General features: G+C 42.7%; 1 protein-coding gene across 5 annotated transcripts in view; it reads left to right on the forward strand.

Moving 5' to 3' along the window:
- gfra4a (GDNF family receptor alpha 4a) overlaps positions 1-12,732 on the forward strand; it is a 160,879-nt gene that overhangs the window by 76,047 nt on the left and 72,100 nt on the right. For all 5 annotated transcript variants that reach the window (XM_043696028.1, XM_043695854.1, XM_043696122.1 and 2 more), the window contains one exon: positions 11,990-12,268. In XM_043696028.1, the coding sequence (XP_043551963.1) occupies positions 11,990-12,268 (279 nt within the window). The remainder of the gene's footprint in view (positions 1-11,989; positions 12,269-12,732) is intronic.

Genomic DNA, 12,732 nt, shown 5'->3' on the forward strand with positions numbered 1-12,732 from the left:
TCCACCTGACCTTGCACCTCTTTGGACTGTGGGAGGAAACCGGAGCACCCGGAGGAAACCCACGCAGACACGGGGAAACGTGCAAACTCCACACAGACAGTCGCCTGAGGCGGGAATTGAACCCGGGTCTCTGGCACTGTGCTAACCACTGTGCCACCCTCAGGTAGTCTAGAGTCAGCATGGTTTTGCGCAAGGCAGAAAGAGGTGGGGAGGGAAGTATATCCCTGGTGGTGGGGTCCGTTTGGAGGTGGCGGAAATGTCGTCTGATGATTCGGTTTTTGCGAAGGTTGGTGGGGTGGAAGGTGAGGACCGAGGGGTTCTATCCTTGTTACGGCATTCCCCTATTTTAAATAATTATGTAATGTATTTAAAGTTCATTGAAACTTACAGAGTACTGAGAGGCCTGGCTAGAGTGGACGTAGAGAAGATGTTTCCTTTAGTAGGAGTGACTAGGACCCGGGGGCATAGCCTCAGAGTGAAGGGCCAACCCTTCAGAACTAAATTGAGAAGAAATGTCTTCAGCCAGAGGGTGGCGAATCTGTGAAACTCACTGCGGCAAAGGGCTGTGGAGGCCAAGTCTTTGAATGTACTTAAGACAGAGATAGATAGGTTCTTGATTAGTAAAGGGAGTCAAGTGTTACGGGGAGAAAACAGGAGAATGGGATTGAGAAATATATCAGCCAAAATCAAATGATGGAGAAGACCCAATGGGCTGAATGGTCGCATCATTTCAAATTACTTTTGAATGAATCTGATAAATTTTTCGCGGATCACTTTAGCTTCTCTTGCCAATTACTTCTCGGCTGTGTCTTCTTGCTTTCTTTGCACTGTCTCTCTTTTGTTTCATATTATCTCTCCATTTATTCCTGCCAAAACAAAACCCCTTAAATTTCTCATATTGAATTTCATGTGCCACCAGTTTGTCCATTCCCCCGTCATGTCTGTGTCCTTGTGAAGTTTTATACTCTCCTCCTCGTGGTTCTTCAAAGAGACTTAGTGGTGAGGAAGAATATAATTGTATTGTGTTTCTTGAAGATATGGCTCCATAAGGTGATGTGTGCAGTTTGGGGTTTATTGCTGTTGATTTCAGAATTGCTGAACAGTACTGAATGTACCATTACAGCAACCCAGACTGTAATATAATCTTTACAATGTCTAGTCCATTGCAGCAAGACCCAGGTAGTGCAGGCAAACTTTGGCACCACATTCAGACTTAGCCAAAGACATTAAAAGGAAAGTTCTCATGATATGGATATCAATGGCAATGGCATTTAATTCCAATCCCTGATTACTCTGGAGAAACTGGACATGATTTGACTTCTTGACAATTGAGAGATCAGCTAAGGACGATTGAATTTCTTGCCTAAAACATCAGTGAAGCTGATGGATTTTTACAGCAATATTGTAAATTCCTTTAGATCTATTCGGTAAACTTTAAGTCTGGGAAGAGTGTCCTTGTCACCACAAAAATTATTTATTCCTGCCTGGCACCAGAATGCAAAAAGGACAGTTGCTAAACCATGACGTATGAGGGAAATTAGAGATAGTATTTGAAATAACTCCAGAGGCCATTATCCTATCACCAAGTCACACTTTATTTACACATGGAGAGTACTTGACACTGATCCAGCTCCCTCAGAGTGAACAGAATGTCAGACACTCCTGTTTTTCTTGTTTTTACCCCCACACTCCCGCCCAACTGCTTATTTTTTCCCCAGCACCCATGTTATGTGTGCGCAGGTGTGAGACACAGTGAAAGACACAAGGTGCGTGAATCTTTATTCAAATTTCCACCACCAGGAAGAAAGGAAACACCTGAGTGGCCAGTGACAAGCAGTGCCCTTCACATCAAAAGGCAATGCTGTGTGACCAAACAGTGAAGGGGAGGGCAGGGATTAAATCAAAATAGAGTTAGAGGGGGAAATAATGCACTCCACTCCCTGCAGAGTCCACCTCTCTCTGAACAACTCCAGGTGTTTGTGGAGACCGCGTGCTCCTTCTCCAAGGACACCCGGGCTCTAACGTAACCGCGGAAGAGGGGCAGGCAGTTGGCCCTAACAACCCCCTCCACGGCCCGCTGCCAGGACCTATTTATGGCCAGTTTGGCCAGGCCCAGGAGCAGACCCTCGAGGAGGTCTTCAGACCTGCCCTCCCTCCTCCGTACCGGGTGCCCGAAGATCAGGAGAATGGGACTGAAATGCAACCAAAAGCAGAGGAGGAGGTTTTGAGAAAATCAAAAAGGGAGTGCAAACGCGCCACAGCGCCACAGAACAAGCAGTTGGGCTGGGAGTCCGTGAACCACCGCAATCTGCGGTTGCAGGGGACCGCTGCATGCAGCACCCTCCACCCCAGATCCCTGAGAGAAAAGGGGAGGACTCCCGCATAGAGAGCCCTCCACTGGGGATCTCCACCTCCCGGTGGCAAATGGGCACGCCAAGGCGACACTCCTGTTCTTATCTGTCAGACACTGCTCCCTGACTGGAGCAGATTAACAGTCCCAATCAGGGAACTCAGATGCTATGAAGTCAACCTAGCTGACCTCGTTACAATCACTAAAATATTAGTTGCAAAAAAGAAGTCTACAAATTTGCAAGAAATACCAAAGACTTAATGATTGGGAATAGTTTAGAAGACAGCAAAGGAGAATTGGTTATGGAGGAGAAAATAGAGTATGAGAGTAAGCTCGCAGAGAATAGAAGAACAGACTGACAAGAGACAAGCAACATTCATGCCATACAGCTGCCCCTTGACATTCAATGCTGTAACCATCACTGAATACCCCACTATCTACATCCTGGGGGTTGGCATTAAGCAGAAACTCAACTGGATTCTCCATATAAACACAGCGTCAACAAGAGCAGGCCAGAGGCTAGTAATACTGCAGCAAGTGACTCACTGTCTGGCTCTCTAGAGCCTATCCACCATTTACAAGGCACAAGTCAGGAGGGTGATGGAATATTCCCCATTTTCCTGGATGGGTGTAGCTCCAAAAACACTCAAGAACCTTGACATTTTCCAGAACAGAGCAGCCCACATTATCGGCACTACATTCACAAATATCCACTCCCTCCACTCCCATCACTGAAGCTGGTGTGTTCTGCACTGCAAAGTTCACCAAAATTCCTCAGACAGCACCTCCCAAACCGGTGACCACTTCGTAGAAGACAAGGACAGTGGATACATAGGAAAATCACCACCTGCAAGTTCCCTTCCAAGCCACTCTCCATCCTGACATAAAAATATATTGCCATTCCTTCATTATCTCTGGGTCAAAATTCTGGAATTTCCTCCCATAAACACATGTGTATCAACCGACAGTATGTGGACTGTGGTGGTTTAGGAAGGCAGCTCACCAGAATTTTCTCAAGGGAAACTCAAGACAGGCAATAAATGATGGACCAGCCAGCGACCACATCCCATAAGTGAATTTTCAAAATAATCAACAAATGGAAGTGAAACAGTTCCATATGGCTTGAGCAGTAAATGATATCTTCAGTGAATTTCAGCTCTCCAAGCACCATAAAGCTTTATTTTACAGAGTGCATGTGAACTGATCCTGAGAAGATATCTCTAAAAATCTTGCTTGGTATTGGGAGGGAGGCATTTTACAAAATTAATACAACTGTTCTGTTCATGGAAGATCATGAAATATCCAAAAAAAAAGCTCTGGAGAATTCTCAAAGACAAGCTCAAGGTAAAAGTTAAATTCAGGATTAACAGACTCCAATTCATGTCATACACACAGAACCCTCAAATACCCATTGACAAGTTTGCTGCTGGATGGCACAACAAAGGGTACTAATGTAATTTCTCCACAAGGACATTGAAAGAAGCATCTTGCATTAGTATTTGCCTTTACACTGATTTAAAGTCTTTAGCAAGGGTCTTCTGGGCAAGGAGAAGGGTTGTACTATTGGCACCAAGTTGGATGTCGGCATGGTAACAGGCCAGCAACAATTAGGAGCTTTAGATGCCTTCTGATAATGTGACGGCCAGAACTGCACACAGTATTCCATCTGTGTGCTCATCAATGTTCTACCAAATCTTATTTATGATCCAATGAAAGGAAAATGCTGCATTGTTGACTCAATCAGCAATTTGTCGTCACCCTTATTAGATGAAAGAAACAAATGTCATCTGAACTCAGACACTAGACATCTATGAAGTATCTCCAATGCGATTAGAATCCAGAGATCTATGTAGTGTCTCCAGGGAACATTAGAATCCAGAGATCTGTGCAGTCTCTCCAGGGAACATTAGAATCCAGAGATCCATGTAGTGTCTCCAGGGAACATTAGAATCCAGAGATCTGTGCAGTGTATCCAGGGACCATTAGAATCCAGAGATCTATGTAGTGTCTCCAGGGAACATTAGAATCCAGAGATTTGTGCAGTATCTCCAAGAAACATTAGAGATCTATGAGGTGTTTCCAGGGAACGTTAGAATCCAGAGATCTGTGCAGTGTATCCAGGGACCATTAGAATCCAGAGATCTGTGCAGTGTATCCAGGGAACATTAGCAATCAAAGATCTGAGCAGTGTCTCCAGGGAACATTAGCAAAGATCTGTGGGGTTAGAGTAGTTAGTTAGACAGTTGTTTTTGATTAGTGCAGACATGATGTGGATATCTATGATTCTATAACTGTGCAGCATCTGCAGTGCAAATTTATGACTGTTTCCAGTTTAGTTTACAATTCAGAATTTGTGCGTTGTGCAGTACTTGAATAGCTCACTGTCTATTCTGCTCACCACAACACAATGTGGGGTCGGTCTAGCATTCCTGGTAACTAGTAATATCTTTTGGACTATAAAGTTCAACATTCTGCTTGCTTTATTGATTATGCCTTTGCATTTTGGGTGTGTTGATAACAATGCAAAAGAGGTAACAGTGAATTGGGAACACTTTCTACACCTTGCCTGAATTTCTTGTTTCATTTTTCATTTTCTACATGATGATAGTGAGCAGACTTCAAATGTACTTCTCTGGCTGCAAAGCACTTTCGGATGACCAAAGGTCATAAAAGGTGCACTATGAATGTGTGTCTATTACTGAGTTCAATACAAAATAAAATTGGGTCTAAAATGTACTGGAGATTCACTACCTTCCATTTTATGCCTCAGCCAAAGATTGATTTTACTTTCATCGATCCCTCAATCTCCTTCAATTTCATCCTGAGCAACATTGTCACCACTTATACAATGCATACCTTAACCAGACTTTTTTACAATCGACAGTGTCCTATAATCAGGAGGGCGACACTGAGACTGAAAGTGTGTGCCAGCTCTTGGAAAGAACTATAAATGAATTGCACTGTCCTGATTTTCCCCTGTCATTTCAAATTTCTTCATAAGAATTTCTATCGAATCTTCTTCCACGGCTATTACAGAATGTTCCACATCACGCTGCTTGGAAAAGTATTCTCATTCTTTTGCTGGTGGTCTTAAATTTTTTGCTAATACTTCTCTGTAATAGATGTCATGCACCACATGCCCAGCCCTTAAGATATTGAACTGAAGCCAAATCAGCAGGGAAGGTCAGGCTGCGGTCAAGCAGCAATGGAATCTGGGTACTAATTGCAAAGTGACTTAGATACTATAACCACATTGTGGCACATGATGAGAGATGTTCAAATCTGAGAGGACACCTGAAGTGTTTCCATTAATAGGAGAGGACTGAAAAGAGACAGAAGTAGCTACATCAATCTTTAATAACATATGAATCAATGCGCAGAACACACATTGTGACCGCAGAACCAGCAGTATATTATCAGATCTAAAGAATAATAATTATGCCAACACACTCAGCTAATTTTTGTTTTTAAATTGGAGGTCCATTGCCCTATGGAGTAACAAGCAAATAATTTACATCAAGGTTTGCATCGCCCTAGATCACATTTCACCCAATCTGTGCTCTTTAAAACTGCAATCAAAATAATCTCTTTTCTGTGACTGATAATGTAACAACCTGAGTCCAAAAGTTCTCCTTGTCACTCTATCCTGAATCTCTATACTATTATCCTGAACATTTTAGAATTAGACTTAGAATTAGAATTAGCTTTGTCATCACACATACCCAAGTCAGTGGAGTGAAAAGGGTATAAATCTTAGGGTATGCCATCTTAGGTACAAGTCCCTAAGTACAGCTTCTTCAGTTACAGTTCTTAGAAAAATAGAGAGCAAAAATTGCAGATTTTAGGAATAAATTATAAAATTGAGAAAAAAAAATGTTCAGTATAGTGGTCTTCTATTTACTCCCCGCATGCCCCTCATGATTTTATAAACCTCTATAAGGTCACCCCTTAAGCTCTTGGGAAAACAGCTCCAGCCTATTTTTCTCTCCTCTCATTTGCTTCTTTTGCAAAATGCTTTAAATCTGTGCCGTTTGGTTCAATTCTCCCATGAGTGGGAATGGCTTCTCCCTATCTACTCCTTCCAGACCCCACATGATTTCGAAAACTTCTATCAGATCTTCTCTTAATCTGTAAGGAATCTTTAATCTCTTAATCAGAAGCTCTGTAAGGAAAACAGTTCCAAATTCTTCAATCTACCCACAGCGCTGTTAGGGAAGAAGGTCAGGCAGCTGGCAGCATTGCAGTAAGAAACATGGAAACATGGGAAATAGGAGGAGGAGTAGGCCATTCAGCCCTTTGAACTTGTTCTGTCATTCAGAATGACGCATTCAGTCAACTTGTCCAAATCACAATGAAATACCTCATCACCGTTCACTGGCCCACCAGCTTGTGTCATCTGCAAACTTGGACACATTATATTTAGTTCACTAATCTAAACCTATAATATGTATTGTGAAAAGTTGGGGTTCAATCACTGTGGTACTCTGCTAATCCTTGCTAGCCACCCAGAAGAAGACCTGTTTATTCCTTCTCTTTGTTTCCTGTCTGCCATAATGGTATTATCTTCCATAGAATCCCTACAATGCAGAAAGAGGCAATGCACCCCCTTAGGCCTGCACTGATCCCCTGAAGAGCATTGACACAATCCCACCTCCTACCCTATCCCCACATTTACCATGGCTAATCCAATTAGCCTGCACATCTTTGGACTGTAGGAGGAAATCAGAGCACCCAGAGGAAATCTGCACAGACACAGGAGAATGTGCAAACTCTACACAGGCAGTTATTCAAGGTTGGAATTGAACCCAGATTCCGAGAGCTGTAAGACAATAGTGCCTTCTGAGCCACAATGAGCCACTGACACTTAGCCACCAGGCCACCCCAAATTCAGGGGCGTGTGACTTGGAGTGGAAATTGCAGGTGGAGGTTTTCCCATGTATCAGCAGCCCTTATCTTTCTAGGTCATAGAAGGCACAGCCTTGGAATGTGCTGAAGGAAGAACCAGTAAACTATTTGCAACTGATGTAACTGAAAGGATGAGAGCTTGAGGAACATCAAATCTGAGTGGCTGGGGTCATAAGGATTGCTGCAATCAGGACATGTGGTTCCTGGTGAAAGAATTTCTGGAGATTCTCTAAACCATCAAGGCCCTCTTGTGGCACAGAGGTAGTGTTTCTATCCCTGGAACAACAACCTGGGTTCCCATCTGCTCCAGACGTGTGTAATAACAGCTCTAAACAGGTTGGCTAGGATAAACAAATTAAATGAAAAAAAGCTTTCTATCTTGCAAGAAATTAGGAATGGCCAAAGGGCAAAAAGCATTGCCTCCCGACAAACCACTAAAAGCTATCAGATAGACAAGAAGTGATTATCTAACATCTAAATTTACCGACAATGTGTGCCTGGTATTTTCCGACCTTTCTTATGGGTTAGAAAACAAATTTCTATTCTTCTCTCACTTGCCGAGGTCGGGATGGGGACGTCTGGTGGACAAATTTCAGAAATAAGTTTTGCCACAACAGCAGGCATGAATTTTGACAGTAATAGGTTATCCAAAGCAAAAAACTATCATTTTAAAAGATAATTAATAAATCTGATCATTAAAAAGGGCCAAGCTGCAGAATTAATAAAAATGTTTTCCCCTTTTCAGTAAAGGAAAGACATTAGATAGACAGATTAAACGCAATTGTGTCATTAAGGTATTTGACTGTGGGAGCACCACAAAATAAGGGCAAGGCATTTAGCTGCATCTGTCATTGGTTGTTAATCAGGGCAGAATCTGCACCAGTTGACTTTCTTATGCATTTCCCCACTTCCCCCACAGCTGAGGAGGTCAAATGCAGTTCTTCCATGCTCTGCTCCACTTGAGGTGATCTGACTGAATATAAACTGAGGAGATTCAAGCTGTAAAATCCTTCATTAGCACTGCAAATCGTGCGTTTATCCATTAGGCCATCTGGGTAGCTCTGCCAAATGCTTTTAAGCCGATTGAGATGTTTTGCCAAGCAGTTCACCAGGCAGTTCTGCAATCAGACAGTTGTGACATTCGGGAAAAAAAAGTGAGAAATTAAACCGTCTACGGTTTCTGTTAAGATGTCACTTTATGTTCTGAGACATCCATCTAATCCTCAACACAAGAGACCAGATGGGAGATGATAGGCATTACTCTGTTTGCAGTCAAAACACAATGATGTTGCTGGAAGATTGAGGCAGTGTTGTTTCCTAGACTCTGCTGGGTTTAGTCATCAAGCAATAGTTTGACTGGAACAAATAGCTTATGGGATCTTGAGGGAAACCAGGATTAATGGAAGCGTCTTTCTCCAGAAATGAAAAATCCCATAACAACGGAGGGTGTTTTTAATAGTTTCTTTTGGACAATCCATTACATTTCTGTTCATATTTCTAATACAATAGAGTGTGGATGGCGAAAAAGAAATTCTAACCTTAGCAGGGAAAGCTGAGCACTGGCAATATTGTGCATTAGCTTAAAACAATTCCCCAAGTCCCCATTTTTCAAAATGTTATTGGATTTTTTACCCAACTCTTGCTCATCACCGTCCATTCTAACCTTTAATATTCTATTTGTTATTCTTCATCTTCTTACTTTATTCTTCACGCCATCTCCACTGTCAGCTCCCTGAGCTGTCAAACACACTGATTGATTTTCATGTGCAAACTGAATCATAAGGGAAGCACAAACACTTACCTTTCCACCCCTTCCCACCTCCAAAATGGGATAGAAAACCATGTTTCTGGATGGTAAAGCAGAAGTGATGGGCTGAATGGCCAATTCCTGTTCCTTTGTTTTTTTTCCATTCCTTCATAGAATGTGGGCATTGTTAGCAAGGCTAGTATTTGTTGCCCATTCAAAACGGAGTGGTTTATTAGGCCATTTCAGAGGATGGTTTATTTTAATCTGTTTATGGGGTGTGGGCCTCATTGGGCCAGTATTCATTGCCCCATCCCCAGTTGGCCTTGAGAGGAGGTGAATGGTGACCTGCCTATTCGAAATCCTGCAGTCTGTTTGGAGTAGGTACACCATAACGCCGTTAGGAAGGGAGATCCAGGATTTTGACCGAGCGATAGGGAAGGAACAGCCATCTAGTTCCAAGTCAGGATGGTGAATGGCTTGGAGGGAAAGTTGTACATGGTGGTGTTTCCACATATTTGTTGTCCTTGACTTTCCAAGTGGAAGTGGCTGTGGTTTTGTAAGGTGGTGTCTAAGACCTGTAAGTGAATGTCTGTGGTGCATCTTATAGATGGCATGAAGATGTTGTTATTAAGCATTGGAGGTAGAAGGAGTGGATGCTTGACGATGTGATGCCATTCAAATATTGTTCTGGACAGTGTCAAACTTCTTGATTTGTTATGGACCAGACAAAACCACCTAAAAATATATTATGGAGATAGCTTAAACCCTAACTTGTTCTTATTTTAAAGGAAAATGTAAGGCATTGCATTCCAGATACAATTCAATTGATCAAACTATTTGACTTTAAGCAAAACACACTTTATTTTTACACTTCAGTTAAAATACAGACAAAATAAGAATAAAATCAAATAATTAGTTTAATTGTAACTCTATTGAAGTGCTTAACAAAATGATATATATTAAATACTACTAATTAACTGTTCTGATATAGTAACATCCCATAAACACACCCTTGGCAAGGGCAAATTCAGTAAAATAGATGAGTAAGAGCTTTCACATCCAGCTTCAAGACCCCAGCATCTGCAGAGAAATAAAACTGAAAATTCTGGTTCTGTTGGGATCTTGACCCCACATTCAGGCTGCTTCTATTGTTCCAACTTTTAAAAAACTACAAGGCTTCACAAGCTGTTTACTTTCTCAGCTTTGAGGAGGCCTTTTGGCACCTCTGTAATAAACTTTCTTCATCAAGAAAAGGACAAAATACAACTCTGAAAGCCATTGTATCATCACAGACTGTTGTTGGAGTTGCACCCATCCAGGCAACTGGGAATAATTCCATCACAGTCCTGACTTGTGCCTTGTAGATGGCGGACAGGCTTTAGGGTGTCAGGAGATGAGTTACTTGCTGCAAGATTTCTAGCCTCTGACAAGCTCTTGTAGCCACAGTACTTAAATGTCAAGTCTAGTTCAGCAAAGAGTCAACCACATGGCTGTGGAGTTTGGAGTCAGATGAAGGCCAAATAATGATAGCAGGACATTGTAAGGATATTAGTGAACGGGCTGAATTGTTGCAACAATTAGTGCCAGTTTCATAGTTTTACATTCCACATTTAATGATTGAATTCAATTTCCACCAGCTACCATGATAGGATTTGAGCCACGCCTCCTGGGTACTTTCCTGCACTCCTGGATTAGCCCAGTAACATTACCACGTCACCTTCCCTTAAATGTTCCTAATCAATTAAATAAATAGCAAAAAATTCCTTTCAGGACGGTAAGACGGGTAATATTTGTAAGTCAGGAGGCAAATAAAATGAGCTGCCACATTCCCAGATTTGACCTCACAATGACGATTAGGAAGATGCATCTATAAAGACGCCAGGCTCTCAAAAGACCTGCCACTGCCTGATTGGTGAGTGATTCAGCAGACCATTCCCAGAAGTAGCAGTGTGGTACTTTTTTACATTAATTTGTGGGAGGTAGGCATCACTGGCCAGCATTTATTGTTTGTCCCTAGTTGCCTTTGAGAAAATAGTGGCAAGCTACCTTCCTAAACCGCTGTAATCCATGTCCTGTAGTCCCACAATGACCTCAGGAAGGGAACTCCAGGAATTTGACCCAGTGACAATGAAGGAGCGGTGATATATTTCTGTGTCAGGATGGAGAGTAGCTTGGAGGAGAATTTGCAGGTGGTGCTGCTCCCATGTATCCGTTGTCCTTGTCCTTTGAGATGGAAGTCATCACAGGTTTGGAAGGTGCTGTCTGAGGAGTTTCGGTAAATTTTTGCAGTGCACCTTTTAGATAGAACACGCTAGCGTCAGTGGTGGAGGGAGTGGATGTTTGTGAATATAATGCCAATCAAGTGGCCTGCTTCATCCTGGATGATGTCAAGCTTCTTGAGTGTTGTTGAAGGTGAACTCACCGAGGCCAGTGGGAAGTATACCATCACACTCCTGACTTGTGCTTTGTAGATGGTGGACAGGTTTTGGGGAGTCAGGAGGTGAGTTACTCATCACAGTGTTCCTAGCTTCTGACCTGCTTTTGTAGCCATCATGTTGATGTGGCAAATCCAGTTGAGTTTCTGGTCAATGGTAACCCCCAGAGTATTGACAGTGTGGGATTCTGCGATGGTAACACCATTGAATGTCAAGAGTCAGTGGTTAGAATGTCTCTTATTGGCAATAGTCATAGCCTGGCATTTGAGTGGCATGGATGTTTCAGACATCCCAGAAGCTCATTCAATTGGCAAGATTCCCAACTCCAAGGCAGCATAACACTTACAGCACCTAACCGATCAAAGAGGAGCTGTTCGGCCCTCCATACCTGTACTGATCCATGAAATTTCCTACACATTTAGAATCTCAATGGCAAAAATCTGATGTGAAAGAATACATTACCTGAAAATATTTCTAAAATATTATTCAGTAATAGCAGTATTGTGGGTACACTAAACATGATTTTGTTTTACTTCTTTCCTCCCTTGGCAGATGGACTGTCGAATGTGGAGGGGAGTCACAATGACTGCTTGCAAGCCAGTGAGACCTGCATCAATGACCCCAAGTGTAGCCCCAAGTACAGGACATTTCGCCAATGCATGACGGGCAGCAGCGCTGCTCCACTTGGGCCTGGAGCCAAGAACCAGTGCATTAGTGCGGTCATGTCACTCCTGTCCAGCCCGCTGCACAACTGCAAGTGCAAACGAGGTATGAAGAAGGAGAAAAACTGTCTTGGGATCTATTGGAGCCTGCATCAGAGCATGGCACAAGGTACGTCCTTCCGACTTTTCTCTCCGGGCTGTGTATAGTGACTCAATTGCTGGCCAGAACAAAAATGGACAGGTTATTCCTGCGTCAGTCACACAATGCTATGAGAGACAGGGATTGACTTCACCCATATCTTGAACCATCCTTCACTCAGTGAGTTTTGCTGAAGAAGTCAATCCGTGTTTTGTCTGGAGTATGGTAGTTTTAATCATGTTTCCTGTTGTTTGTGAGGGTTCGTCTTACATATTGCCATTTTCTTTATTGACTCGGTTAAAGGGGGATAACTCCCCAGGACCTGATCAGGTGTACACAAGAACTCTGTGGGAAGCTAGAGAAGTGATTGCTGGGCCTCTTGCTGAGATAGTTGTATCATCGATAGTCACAGGTGAGGTGCCGGAAGACTGGAGGTTGGCAAACGTGGTGCCACTGTTTAAGAAGGGCGGTAAAGACAAGCCAGGGAACTATAG

This window comes from Chiloscyllium plagiosum, chromosome 1 (assembly GCF_004010195.1).
Source record: "Chiloscyllium plagiosum isolate BGI_BamShark_2017 chromosome 1, ASM401019v2, whole genome shotgun sequence".
NCBI classification, from domain to species: Eukaryota; Metazoa; Chordata; class Chondrichthyes; order Orectolobiformes; family Hemiscylliidae; genus Chiloscyllium; species Chiloscyllium plagiosum.